Source organism: Acinonyx jubatus, chromosome D4, assembly GCF_027475565.1.
Source record: "Acinonyx jubatus isolate Ajub_Pintada_27869175 chromosome D4, VMU_Ajub_asm_v1.0, whole genome shotgun sequence".
In the NCBI taxonomy this organism is placed as follows: Eukaryota; Metazoa; Chordata; class Mammalia; order Carnivora; family Felidae; genus Acinonyx; species Acinonyx jubatus.
The window spans coordinates 59,708,158-59,723,056 of NC_069391.1; the positions used below are offsets into that span (position 1 = coordinate 59,708,158).

General features: G+C 36.1%; 1 protein-coding gene across 44 annotated transcripts in view; it reads left to right on the forward strand.

The window, feature by feature from the left end:
- Window positions 1–13,108, forward strand: part of PTPRD (protein tyrosine phosphatase receptor type D) — a 2,170,985-nt gene extending 2,157,877 nt beyond the window's left edge. For all 44 annotated transcript variants that reach the window (XM_053204229.1, XM_053204230.1, XM_053204243.1 and 41 more), the window contains 4 exons: window positions 1,219–1,344; window positions 4,553–4,707; window positions 7,742–7,877; window positions 9,397–13,108. In XM_053204229.1, coding sequence (XP_053060204.1) covers window positions 1,219–1,344; window positions 4,553–4,707; window positions 7,742–7,877; window positions 9,397–9,465 — 486 coding nt within the window. In that variant the 3' untranslated portion in view covers window positions 9,466–13,108. The remainder of the gene's footprint in view (window positions 1–1,218; window positions 1,345–4,552; window positions 4,708–7,741; window positions 7,878–9,396) is intronic.
- Window positions 13,109–14,899: the final 1,791 nt, after the last annotated feature.

Sequence of the window (14,899 nt, forward strand, 5' to 3'; positions counted from 1 at the left end):
TCTTTAATTTGTGTGTTTTGGAGAAAGATCTAGTATTTTGTTTCCAGGCACAATCTTTTTTTTTTTTTTTTTATTCTGGAAAAGCTGGAGTTTCATGAGCAAATGCACCCTCATTTCTCTGTGGGAATGAACTTGACTTCCTTACATCTGTGAAGCAAATTCTTATTTGCCCATTCTCCACCCAGGTTGAATAGTTACATAGTTTTTCCAAGGATATAATCTGGTAATCTCAGTTCTACTTTTTGAAAATGATTATTCTGAAAAATATATAAAATAGTATATGAGGCACTTGGGTGGCTCAGTTGGTTAAGTACCTGACTCTTGATTTCTGCTCAGGTCATGATCTCACAGTTGTGGGATCAAGCCCCCATCAGGCTTGGCACTGGATATGGAGTCTGCTTAAGATTTTCTCTCTCTCTCCCTCTGCCATCCCCAGCTTGCGTGCTCTCTCTCTCTCTCTCTCTCTCTCTCTCTCTCTAATAAAATAATATAAATAGTATTAGAGATACCTAAGGAACTACCACTTAGATTCAATAGATGCAAGCATTTTGCTATATTTGCTTAAGATATTTTCTTTCTGTCTTCTTTGTATAAATTAAATGGTAGAGATGGATCTAAAACCCATCATTTAAACCACATAAAGAGAGCAAAAAAAAAAAAAAAAAGCCAAACTAAGAAATTAACTTGACTATTCTGACTCTTCAGAGTTGACACTGCAAAATTTAGCCAAATCATTAAAACTGCCTGGACTTCAGTTTCCTCAGCTGACAAGGGAGACTGGACCAAATCAATATAGAAGTTTCTTTCTCCATTCACACTTGCTGGTTCTTATTATTCCATAATGCTCTGATGCAAGTCTCCTCTGGTGGTGCAATGCATGATGGATAGGGCCAGCATTATATCCAAGGACTGGTGTAATTATTTGGAGAACTTGTAGGTATGAAGACACTTATACTATCAAAGTATTCAATTTAATTTATGTGTATTAATAACCTTCTGTATGCCAATTCTGTGCTTTGTACCATGGGCAAATATTAAACCACATGATTTCCCTCTTCTCAGGGAACTTATGGCTTCAAAGAGAAAATGGGTCACATGCCATTGGAATGGCCTTGAATTTTGAACTTTTTTAATGAGAGAAAGAAATATGTAGATTGATAGATGATTAGATAATATTTGTACTTTGTATGATTTGACATTAATCCTCTCTCCTTTTAGGAGAAATGTCACCAATACTGGCCCGCAGAACGATCTGCAAGATACCAGTACTTTGTTGTAGATCCCATGGCTGAGTACAACATGCCACAGTATATCCTAAGAGAATTCAAGGTCACAGATGCCAGGGTAAGTTTGCACAATCTTATGCTCTTAACCATTAGCTGAAAAGCAGTCTAAAATGAATCTCTGGGGAAGTCCCTGCATGGATCAGCCGGTTAAGTGTCCAGCTCTTGATTTCAGCTCAGGTCATGATTTCATGGGTTCCTGAGATCGAGCCCCACACTGGGCTATGTGCTGACAGCACGGAGACTAAGTGGGATGTTTTCTCTCCCTTTCTCTCTCTGCCCACGCATGTGCTCTCTCTCAAAATAAATAAGCATCTCTGGAGAAACATCTGCCAAGTGATCATACTCCCAAAGTGTAAAGAAATAACTTATCTTGGAGGACTATTTTTTTTTACTGTAAGAGTAACTTTTCCTCTGTCTGGCAAGTGTCCTCACATGCAGGCTTGGCTTCCATTCAAACATAACATCTGGCAGCCCAACTTTGGGGATATACTTGGTGAGTGTGTGTCCTGGGAAGCATTTACTGATTGGTTGGCTGTGCTTATATTCACTTTCTCAGCTTATTCTCTTTGGAGCTTTTTTGACTTCTTCATTACTTGAGGCTGTAAATATGTTGTTGTTTTGCAAAGCCCTCTAGGTCATGTGGACTTAGAGGTTAATTTGGTATGATTTTAAAACTGCAGAGCAAATGGCATTCTTTAGAAGACTCTGACAAGCTTTGCACATTCTAATTTGATTCCTGGCATGGTTTATTCCTCGGTGTGCTAATGTGTCTGTCCATGAGAGCTGTGCACCCACGACCCTTGTTGGCTAATTTTCATTCTGCATTTCTTATCTAGATTGCTGAGTCCAAGGTTCAGCCCTGATGTAAGATGTTCTATGCATAAACTTTAATATCCTTGCCTTTGGCCACTTTCAAACCATGATTACAAACATATCTTAGGAGAGAGCAGGGTCAGTCCAAAGCCTTGCTTTGTTTTTGGAACTGTCACAGTAGGTGGGTTGAATGAAACTCCAGGATACAGCTATTTACTTGATCCACTGTTTTTTTGGTTTTTTGCCTTTTTTTTTTTTCTGGACAGCAGCTTTCCCAGCCAATACTCATGTTTAGAGATTGTCTGCTAATCTCCAAAGCCATGCCCTGGCTATTGGCCTAAAGTGAAGGAGAAATTGGTTAGCAGACTGGTTGGCCCAGGTGACAGATCTGTTAATCCCAGAAAGTCTGAAATCTTAACTACTCTGAAGGTGACCATAGTCAAGATAGCAGTTAATAGCAGTTAAGTCCGTAGGTTGAGTTTTTTAAATTGCCCAAGTAAGCATGCTTTGGTTATACATACATACATACATACATACATACACACAGTTGCCCTTTCATAATTTGAAGATATATATGTGAGTGAAAACCTTAAGTACATTCCAAGAAAATTCACCAACCATTTCTGATGGTAAAGACTGGGGGTTAGGCCCTGCAAATAACAGACACAATTTCTTTACTACTCCTCACTTGCCCAAATTAAATCTGATCACAAAAAGAAAAAGAAATATTGAAGAACTTATTCAAATTATTTTTTTAAAAGGCTCCCTGTGACTTTATAATTTTCTTAGCTGCCATAGCATTTGATGTTTGTGCTCCTAGTGTGTTTCTAATCTGAACTTAGCAGTTTAGAGAGTGAGTTGGCACTTGGAAGACAGTATTGTTAAACAGGTAACCTTTAAATGGAGTCAGCTGGTGTCTCCTCCAAATAGTAAGGGTTTGTGCACATGACCTCTTCTTGCTGCTAAAAGCAACTGTAGTCAGAAATGAAATCCCCAGGATATTCAGAGGAGGACAAATCTGCATTACCTAGTCTTTGGCTTCCTTCCTGTGCTTTCCAAACCTTTTCCAGAAACAGAGGGAAGTAAATCATGCTTCCATGGTTACCATCCATAAGTTAGTTATGGGGCCAAGCAGTTATTTGCATATTCCTCAGTGTTCCCACAAAGTTAATGTGATCTTCCTGTTTTATCAAATGATGACAGTCAGGAATATGCCCTTTTCCTGTGGAAAACACAAGACACAAGTTATGTATGCCCATCTCGAGCTAAGCCATCCCCTCCTCTCAGTCTGACTGAATGGGAAAGATTGGGTCTCTGTCTACTTAACCAGAATCTTGGGAACATGCATACCCATATCCAAAGGCCTTTAAAGGGGAAAGAGATGTTACAAAAATGGAAAGGAGGAACAAGTTGAAGGCTTAACTGGGAGCAGAGCCTCTTCAAATAGGATCAGTCTTTCCAAGCATGGAATTTGGACCCTCTCCCTCTCAGCGGATTCAGCGAAGAAAGTTTATGGCCATAATTCTTATTCCTCCAATTAAAGAGAAGGTCCCGTCTGCTTTTCTTGTGCTTCTGAAAACACTGTTCTAGAAGGAATCAGAGGCACATTAGTAGATCTTTCTCAAATCATTTCTACTTCATGAGTCAGAGTAGTTTTGCCTAATCACTTTAAAGATTCCTCTCATATCCAGCTTGTTTTCTTTCCATTGGTCTGTCTGTTAAACTCCCCACAGTGCCTAATTCCTGTGGTCAGCCAGAAGAGTGCTTTTTCAGAATAGAGTGTTTATTTGATAATAATCTCTTTTATCTCCTTGAGGGACCCCTTACTTCCTTCCCACCCAACAGCATAGTTGCATAACACATGCTATGTACACTACCATGGCTAGAAATTGTATGCCTCTGAGACACGTGGGGCATCGAGATTAACAGCTACCCAGTTGGTGTCAGATCCTTTTAGTGTCACTATTTGTCATTTCACAATGCTAGATATAAGCAAGCACAGCAGACGGGAAGTTATTGTGACAATAGCAAAATCTCTGGTCTGGATGACATGCCTAGTTGCTCCTTTCAATATTAAGTTATTGGCTCCTGAAATTTTTTAAAATAGAGTATATATGTTCCACTTTGGTTTTGAAGGCAAATTTTGGATCATGGAAGCATTTACTAATATGGGAACTAGATGGCTTTTTACAAGAACCCAGGTTTTTACTTGGGCATTGCCAGACTGAATTTGCAATTTAAATATATGTGAATATAGACAGTGTTAATAACAGATAAGACACACATGTGACTAAATTTCTAGTTAGACATGTTTCTAACACCCCCCCCACACACACCTCTTTTTTTTTTATTCTTTTTGGAAAAAAAAAATTTCCTGCTGCTGTGGTCTGTACACTGGCTGGATCTTCCTGGTATCCTCCTCTGTGGCTGGGTATGTGGCTTTCTTTGTATAGGACGGACAGTCCCGAACAGTGAGGCAGTTCCAGTTCACTGACTGGCCAGAGCAAGGAGTGCCAAAGTCTGGAGAAGGATTTATTGACTTCATTGGCCAAGTACATAAAACAAAAGAGCAGTTTGGCCAAGATGGGCCCATTTCAGTCCATTGCAGGTGAGTTAACCATCAAGAATGATGAGTTTCCATTTGTGATGAATGTGATAGTAACTTTGAAAATATGCATTGCTTTCTATTCATTGTCAGTACAAGCTTATTGTAGTGAATCAGTATAATTGATATTTTATTCTCAGACATATATTGTAAAATCTAAAGCAAGTCTCATTTCTCTCTTTTCAAAAATAAATGAAAATAACAAGAGGTAAGATTTTTATCCCCAAATTTTACGTCTTTTAACAAAGACCGAACTGCATTTTTTCCCTTACCTAGTTTACCTTAGCAGGAATTGTTGTCATATCCCCTCATGATAATTTGTTCAGTTAATTATTTCTTACTTATTCTACTTCCATAGCATTACACTGATAACTATTCTTCTCTATCTCCTGTGTTTGTCTTTTTAGGAAACCCATAAATAGTTATCAAGCCTTAATGATAATACTAATTCTTGCCAGTCAGTAAATGATTAGAATGGTACCTCAGTTAAAATTGCAATTTGCTTGAAAATTGTTGCTATATCAGAAAATGAAGCACCTTCAAGTTAATTATTTTCAATAGTTTCCACAGCATTTTATAATTCAAGTCATTGAAGTTAATAGAAATAGCAAGTAAACGGTTCAGAAAGGACACTCACCATAAATTTAGTGCTTTTGGAAGTTGTTATGGAGAAATCCTCCAACAAAAGGAATTCACCTAATTTTATTTAAACTAACATATTTTCAGATTCTATCAATTTGAAGTCTCAATTTCTAATCCCTTTATGGTCGAAATCTTAAGGGAATTTACTTTAAAAATTTATTTTGCTTGAAAAAGTGAAAGGGAAGGGAAGGGGGAACAGACAGGAAAAGGAAGGGGGAAAGGAAGGGTAAAAAACGGAAAATAAAAGAAAGACATAGATGCCAAACTATGATTTTTAGTGATATGGAAGACAAGATCTCAAAATAGGAGAAATATTCAATTTAAGCTTTAAGATACCTGAGTTCTAGCCTCACTTCTGTCATCACTTAGCTCTGTGACTGTAGGGCGATTTCTCTTGATCTCAATTTTCTCAGCTCATCTCTGAGATTCTTTCTAGCACATCATGTTCCCCAGACATGGTATATTCTATGAGTAGTGGATCTTATTTATTCACATTAGCTTTGTGTTCAGTTATCCAAAATCCTTTGTTCTAGACAACCAAAGAGCATGTAGGGAATAACATATACACTCCAATATTCAGACACAATGGATGGTATAGATTGGACTTAAATTACCTGAGCATTCCCCTTAACTTTCTACATAAGTTGCCCAAATGCTAATTCAAACTTTTCTAGTATAAACTATAAAAAAGGATATATTTAATACATATTTTTAACTTTAGACATTGCCATAAAGTTAAGTGTATAAATGTGTTTCCTTCCCATTGCTTTTACCATCACAAAATGATTTAAATACTTCTTTAGTATAAGGAGTTTACCTATGACCTGTTTATACACACACACACACACACACACACATATATGTATATATATACACACACATACATGTGTGTGTGTGTGTATATATATATATATATATATATATATATATATATGACTTCTAGATATTTTACCTTATCTGGGAATATCCTTAAAATACTATTCACCTCATTTACAAGTTATTAAACTAGCATTCTGAAGTCAATAAATTCAGAAGTTGTAAGGCCACTGTCTGTTATTTTCTTGAAAGCACCTAGTAGAAATCCAGAAATCCTATATTTTGATACATTTGAGCAATCAAATCAAGGTTAAATAGACTCTGGAATACCTGGACCATTCAGGGGGAAAAAAAAAAGATCATAAATCACAGCTTCTCAGGAGTAAGAGAGACTTTCAAGGTTGAAAGGGACCTTCAAGGTCATCTACTCTCTTAACAGAGAACCTTGACTACTCCTGGACATCTTCAGCCACTTAGTAAAGACTGCCCATGGATTTTACAGCTGCACTTAACATTTCTGTTTGGGATCTTTAGAAAACCCAGTTTATAAAGGGACCCACTATTTATATATGCCTGTCAGCTACATCCCTAAGTAAATGAATCCATCCATTTTCTACAGCCTGCACCCAAGCGTTACATATGCCGTTTAATTAGGATCCAAAAATGTAGGGGTTTTTCAGATTATTCACTCTTCTCCTCATTACCTAAACCTCCAGATGCTTTCCTACTTTTTAAGAGTACAAAAGCTACGAATTAATTTTCTTCTCTAGCTGCAGTGAACATTCTGGAATTATCTTAAAACAATAAAGAAAACAAAGTCAAAACATTGCTAATGTGGTAGAAAGAATCCTGGTGTTTTAGCTCCTGAACATCTAAAACTAGTAGATAAACATATAACTCATTTTTTTTTTAAGGTAAGACCCCTTTGAGAATCTGTTAAAGTCCTAATTTTCAGCAGAGAGAACAAATATATATACATTTACACAATATGTACATATAAGACATTCACCAACCCTTGTAAAGAATAAATAAGAATCCTGTATCAAAAATCCCATAACAGAATCTGTTTTCTCAAATCAAAACTAATGTCTAAATTTGAAGAGCCTTCTTATTTATTGACATGTCTAAATGATGAAACATCCTGCATAGATTGTAAGTGACTACAAGAAATAAATAAAATTGAAGTCTACCTTATCAAAATTATTTCACACTTTAAAAATATTAAGCAGGCAAGGTTTACAATTTCAGGATCTGCATGAAGAGTATTAACCTATATTTGACTTACCATTCCCTGCATCTATTTATTTACCATATTTATGTTTCCTGCATCTTATCAAATCCCAGTTGAAAAGTCATTGTGTTAGTAGGACTTAATTACCCTACATTCATTCTCACATTTTACCATGACACATTTTCCTAAGAGTAGTCATTTTTTAATGCAACACCACATTTTCCTGAACATTGCTGTGGAAGAACCTGATGTCATATGGAAACAGGTGCACATATGTCTGCTTCCAAGCAAACGTGGTGAAGACTATGAGTGTCGCATCCAGTAACGCTGTCTTTGTCATTATGACAGTGCGGGCGTCGGAAGAACTGGAGTCTTCATAACGCTAAGCATTGTTTTGGAAAGAATGAGATATGAAGGAGTTGTAGATATCTTCCAGACTGTCAAAATGTTAAGAACACAACGACCAGCCATGGTACAGACAGAGGTGAGAAAAATCTCCATGAGTTTGTCACATCTCAAGAACCAAGTAATAGGTTTTATTAGCCAGGACCTCATAGAATCCAGAGACTCTTAACACCAGAACAAGATACAGGAAAATATTGTAGGAAAAATCCAGTTGTTTAGTACTTTTGAACCTCATTCTTTCCCCTCTGTGTATGCCATTTTATATATTTGGATCCTGGAAAGGCCCTAGAGACATTAATACCCCATATTATCTCCTAATAACTGATAATGAAATTCTTATTTTTTTTTTAGAATAATATGAGTTTGTGATATAGCCAGTCTGGCATATTGACTGTTCATTTCTAATGAGTGAGTGTTTCTGCTCCTCAAAAGGCCGCCAAATTATACAATTTATATGTATTCCTAAATTCATTACCCACAATATCTTCCAAATTGTGATTTCAAAATAGTACAAGCATTTGGCTTGCACTGCCCAAAGCATGATGTCGGCCTGACAAACTTAATGGGTGCTGGGGGTAGCAGAGGGAAATTGGACGTTTAAAAACCCTTTAACATTTAGCCAAGCAGCTTACTGTGACAACATAGGGAAGCAAATTCCATTTATTTTGCATTACCATTTTTATTATAAAAAAATGCACATTTAAGCAAAATAGAAACTATCTACTTTCAGCCCCAATGGCTGCTGAAAATAACTTTCTTTTATGGCAAAAATTCTACTTTTTCTCTCTCCAACAATGCCCCAACTTATTCCAATATGACAATGTTCTTTCCTGTCTGAAAAAGGACATGTTTCAAGTTACTTTATTTTAATGTAGGCCGTTCTAGAACAGATAACCAGCAATCACACTGAATTAGGCCAAATGACACGGGTGTTTTTTGATATAGGCAGCCAGTCTTGATGCCATTTTCAGGGGATGAAAAGCTTGAAACTCCAGAGCCCTCTGTAAATGGCTTTATGTATCTACTATTCCTCACCCTTACTTAAATAATAACATCAGAAATGATGGTAGGTAATTCTGATTGCAGGTACTAAGGTCTACTATCTGATATGATTTTTTTTATTCAAATTATTTTTTCAATAGCCCAGAAGATAAATGAATCCAGGTTTTCCTCAGGACAATGTGTGTCTCTGAATTAGCCTGTCTTTAATATGCAAACTGAGAATAAGTTATCACAAATAAGCAGATAGTTGTAAAAGACAGCAGTGATATGTTCACATGTTCGGTATTGGTAATTGTTTGGTACTGCTTGGAGAAATGCTCACACTGTCTGGAAGATAATATTCACTGTAGCCATTACAACTTAGGAATAAGGAGACTATTTTCGTCAAACTGATTGGTGAAGTGAATAGACACCCCATGAGGCTGATCATCCTTTGCTCACTAAAACGGATCGATCATTGGATTGAATTAATTGATGAGAGTAGTGATTTTGCCCCCATCTAGTTGTAACTGGTTTTGGAATTTGATTTTCATCTTTCTATTAAAATGTACTCACAGCCACTTGTCCTGTTTCTCCCCATGCTTGGTCTCCTGCAGGACCAGTACCAGTTCTGCTACCGAGCCGCACTGGAGTACCTGGGCAGCTTTGATCACTATGCAACGTAGAAACCCCTGACCCCCTTTGGGTTCTTACTGCAGGCCCTTCAGTATCCACGGAGTCTCTTCTGAGCCATACAGGGCACTCGAGAAGTCCTTCTTAACTTCTAGCTAACTACCACTTAGTGGGACTATTACAAACAAAACAAAATAAAAACAAACTCTTCTGGGTGGACCAAGAATTCACAGTTTAATAATCTAACCTGAAAAATAATAAAGAGAATCCTGACTGATGAGGCATCTGAAGGATTTTATTTACAGATACCTTAAGGATTCAAAATAAAGGGAAGAAGAAATCATAGCAAAGAACCACCATCTTGTCCAGGATTGCTTGTTAGGTGTGAGGAGAAATTGCCAGAGTCCTACAGTTCAGTGCAAGATGTTTGCTGGTGTGGCTTCTCACAGGATAAAATGGACTCTGCTGCGACATCGCCCCTTCCCACCATACTGCTCATAATAACATTTCAGGGGGAATGGGGGGAAATGTTTAAAAAGAAAGTCTTTGATTTAGTTTTTTAGTATTGTAAAGATACTGCTGACCTGTGCTTCATTTTTAACTGTGTAAACTTTTTTTTAACAAAATGTATCATTCGATAAAGTGAATTTTAAAAAAAGATACATAACTCTTCATTTTTTATTTCCAAATTGTAGGTTTTTTTTAAGCTGTAGAACTGTTATCTGTAATATCTTGCTGTAGAAATATCAAATAATTTGAACATTTGCACATTTTTGTGCAATATTCTTAATCTACAGTATTGGTCTTGTCAGATTACTTTTACACTTCTGTTCAGTTTTGGTTGGTGAGAAAGTACCCATTCTCTTCAAACAGTAAAAGAGAACTTCATTTTGTTTTGTTTTATTTTTGGAATCAACAGGGAGGCGCAAAGTATAAAGTTGCTGCTAACATATATACATATATATCCATATTTTACAGGGGTGTCTATGTATATATAGACAGTGTGTCCACACAAAAAGATAGATATAGCTATCATTCAGTTCTTCCATGATTTTGTTTTGTTTTTTGTTTTTGTTTTTGTTTTTTGGGTCTTTTTTTAGGTAGAAAAGGTATTATAAACATCTTTTTCAATTTGTTATTAATTTTATGACATATGGGTATTTCTTAATATCATAAACTTTTAATTTTAAGGGAAATGAGGAATGCACATCAGTGATTGTCAAACCTCACCCCCTAATTTCCTACCCAGTCTCCCCCCACCCACCTACTCATATTCAGATATCCTTTGTTAGCCAGGCTTCCAACAAAGTTCAATATTTCTAACACTCTAGTGCAATAAAAAAATTATTAACTATCTAAGAGGTGTGCATGTGGGAAAGGTCAGTGCATATCCCTTTAGGAGGGGAGAATGTTGTAATATATCAGCTATCAAGTTGTTTAAAAACAATGTATTCAATCGTATATTGTCTATAGTATGTGCTATGAAACTTGCATTTATGATATGTAACAGGGGCAAAGCCAAACTCATGTTACTCTATTCAGTCAGAAACATTTTGTGGCATACAGCACTCCTGGCAAGTGCTGTACTTTTGCTTTTGGTTTTAGTTATGCATTTAGAGTGCCTTATAATTGATGCCTATTTTAATAGCATTTCTTTTTAGCTTTTGGTTATTTTCATTAGTTGTTCATATATGTTACTCTTCCAATTAAAGCATTATCTGTTTATCACATGTACAAAAACTCTTTGAATAATATGCATTCCTAGTTTTCAACTAAGTCGGGGATGTTAGTGATTGTACCAGCCCAAAGCACTTGGATAATCAGGGCCCTTCCTTTCATGATTGCCAACATCAGGAAAAGCTACTTGTTTTATTTAGAATCCTTTCCAAATCTATTCTGTAACATTCAGTAACTACACCAAACTTATTTTAGTAATAAATATCATTGTCAACTTTGGAATATACTTACTAGTCCATTAGGATTTTTCTAAAAGGGGAAATTGAGCAACTGTTTATTTTCCAATATAATTCCAAATTTTCCAACAAAATTGCTATAGGAAGCCATGGATAATGGCATGAGTTTGCCATATCTTATATGATTTTAAAGAACCCTCAAAATATCCAAGGAACTCCTAAAGAGTTTTGGTATAGATAGAATATTTTGGTTTAATTTTAACTTCATTGGTGTTCAGCATACAAAGATTTTTGTTTTCCACATTTTACCATTACTAGTAGAATGAAATCCAAGAGACCAAACACTTGCAAGCATCTTATTTGAGCACTTTTGTATAAAAAAGAAAAAAAAAGAAAAAAAAGAAAAAAATAAATAATACTAAAAAAAAAAAAAGTATCTAGAAGGCTACCTCAGAATGAGACTCTCTAACCTACATCAGAACCAGAGAAGAATGTGCACTATGTGGATCTGTTGTTTTCTTTTACTTTGTATCTTTTGGAAATTTATCCAAGTGCCAGATTACTGAGTGCTGTGATTTTCATTTAGTGAAACAAAGGGGGTCAGACAGACTTGCAGATATGCCATGTTAGACATGTAGAATATGATGGTGTCTAACGCACAAAGACAACTGGCCAGTGAGCAGTTTCTCTCCCTGAAGTAAAAACTGTCCATTTGGCAAAGAGAAAGAGGAGAATAATCACAAGAAGAAAATCAATGGGATGCATACCATACAAACGAGGCAGAGACTAGGTATCTTACTGTTTAGGCGCTGTTCAGAGAACTAACTCCCTTACTGTCATTGATGTGCATTCCAGTCTGTGCAACCATTCTAGTTTGATTTTCCCAGGTAAACATCTTTATCTACCATAACCATAAACTTTCAAGTTTCCAATTATTTTCATCATCATAACCAGTACGGTGCTATTATTTACCTATGTACGTGTAGTTATGTATAATTTTGTAATTAGTTACAATGGTAAAAAAAATCAAAATATATAAAAAGTGATTTGTACAGAACTTTATTTTAGCTCTTTTTTAAAAATGATTTGCATGGTTAGACAACGGCGAGGACAGCCAGGGGAGGGAAGGGCCTCTAGGGAACTTTGCACTTTCTATACCTTTGTACTATGCACTGCCCTATTGATTCTACACCCAATAATGTTATTACTTGAACCCATCTGTAAGAAACTGCTTCAGAAATTCATTTGTGTGTATGTAAATAACACAACATCGATGCAGGAAGGGAAAAAATTCTTCAGTAACGTAGAGATTTTTTTCTTTCCTGTTTATTTTTGGGTTTGCCTTGTTTTAGTCCCTCCTTTTTATTTTTAATTCCCTTTTCTTTTTCCTTTATGGGTTTTGATTTCCTTTGGGTTTATGGGTGCCCTGATACTCCAGCAGTGATCAGAAGGCTACAGATCCATCCTATCCATCTGTATGTGGCTTTGCCATTCAAGCTTGGAGTGTCTTTACAAAGATAAAAACAGTTGTGTTCTTTGCTCTCGTTTTGGATGCATAGACTGAAAAATTAAAAAAAAAATAACTTGTAAAATGGCTTGTTAAAAAATACAATTACCTCTAATTAGTAGTACGCGTAAATGTTTTACAGAATGAAAGGCGTGCTTTTTATTTTCTTACTTCGTTACATTGGTGGCGAAAGAAGTCTGTATGAAAATCAGTTCTTTGCTGACACAAGTTCCATTTGTTACAAATGAATTCTAATAAAAATGTCAGTGTTATGCAGCCCTTGGCCTTTGCTTTTGTCCACTCAAGTGCTTTGGTTTTCAACTGAGTATATATATATCCCCTTTTCTCCTCTGGCTATCTGGTAAGTTCATTTGTACTAATAGTAATTCGGCTTACCAAGAGGCTGCTACCTACAGGTGCCTGCCTTGAGGTGAACACCTTTCACTGGTAAGCAAAGTGAGGCTTAGAAAAATAGTTTACTCAAGTTCATACTGGAAGAAGGAGGCCCTTTGTATCATTCAAAATAGAGCTCATGGGCAATCTTTAACTCTGTAGATGACCACTCTGTAAATTTAAGGATTTCAGCATATATTATCATCTTGAAACAACAGATATCTCTCACACATATAAAAGTAGCCCCATAATGTTAACTTCTTAAGCTTTTTGGAAAACTTCTTAATCTTCTTAACTTTTTAAGAAAATGGTTGGCCTGAATTGTTTTTTCAGTTATTCAATATTAAGGGTCAGAACTATTCTAGGCGTTGAGATGCATATGGATATATAAGATGCTGCTGCTTGTGCAGAGACTACAGCCTAGGAAAGAAAGCTGGCATTAAAAAAATAATAAAAATACACTCTAACAAATGTTTTGAAGGAAAGTAGAGGATTCTTGAAGTTAGGACTTTGAATTGTTAGGGACAGGAAGTCTGATTCACCTTGGCTTACAAGGAAAGGAAAGTGTTGACACATGTACTAAAAGATTAGGAGTGCGCTCATAGGTAAAGAGTAGGAATGCATTCCTAATCATTAGGCACAGTTGCATTTGGGGCTCAGGTGATGTCTCCCAGCCTGTTTTTGACTTTCTTACTGTCAGTTTTAAGCAAACTTTGTGTACCTGAAAGCTTCACCACAGGCGAGTAAGTGGAAGAATTTACTTTCCCAGTAACACATATAGAGGTTTTTGAATGGAATGGAGGCTTCTTGTCCCTCAGTGATGTGATTTGGGTTCAGTGATCATCTCAAGATGCAGTTATGGATAGAAGAGAATGTGCTCATTGAGTTGTCAAAGGAGGGTTTAAGGTGGCTGTCACCTTGCTACATGCAAATGAATATGGTAGGCCGACGGACTGCAAGTCAACCTGATGAGATAAGGTAAGGCAAAGCACAGGTATTTTTGGTATTATTAAAACTACTTGGTTGCCATGGAAATAGGGAATAAATCAATTATCCATATATTATTTTGAAAATTCTGATAGTGAATAGACAACTAGAGGCTTTTTTTTTCTCCTTCATTTTTTCTCTCCACCTAATTGGCTTTTAATTTGCAAGTTTGATCACTCTACTCTTTGTGTAAGCACACAATCCTTGACCAGAAAACAAGACAAAAAGTTCAAGGTGAATCATATTTGTAATTTTAATCACTGTGATGCCTTATTTTAATCAGATGTCTGAATGGAATGCCAAAGAAGACAAAATAGCTAATTTCACATGTAAACACACATGGAGATATTATTAGTTAATAATAATTTACTAAAAAAAAATGGAGACAAATGAAAATGAACACATAATATCCAAAATCTTTGGGATGCAGCAAAAGCGGCTCTAACAGGGAAGTTTATAGCAATACAGGACTACCTCAAGAAGGTAGAAAAATCTGAAACAACTTAGACACAAAGGATGTAGAAAAAGAATAACAAACAAAGCCCAAAGGCAGTAGAAGGAAGGAAATAAAGAGCAGAAATAAAAACTAGAGAGACAGAGACAGAGACAGAAAGAGAACAGATCTTTGAAAAGATAAAATTGATAAATTGTTAGCCAGACTCATGAATATAAAAAGGAGAACTCAAA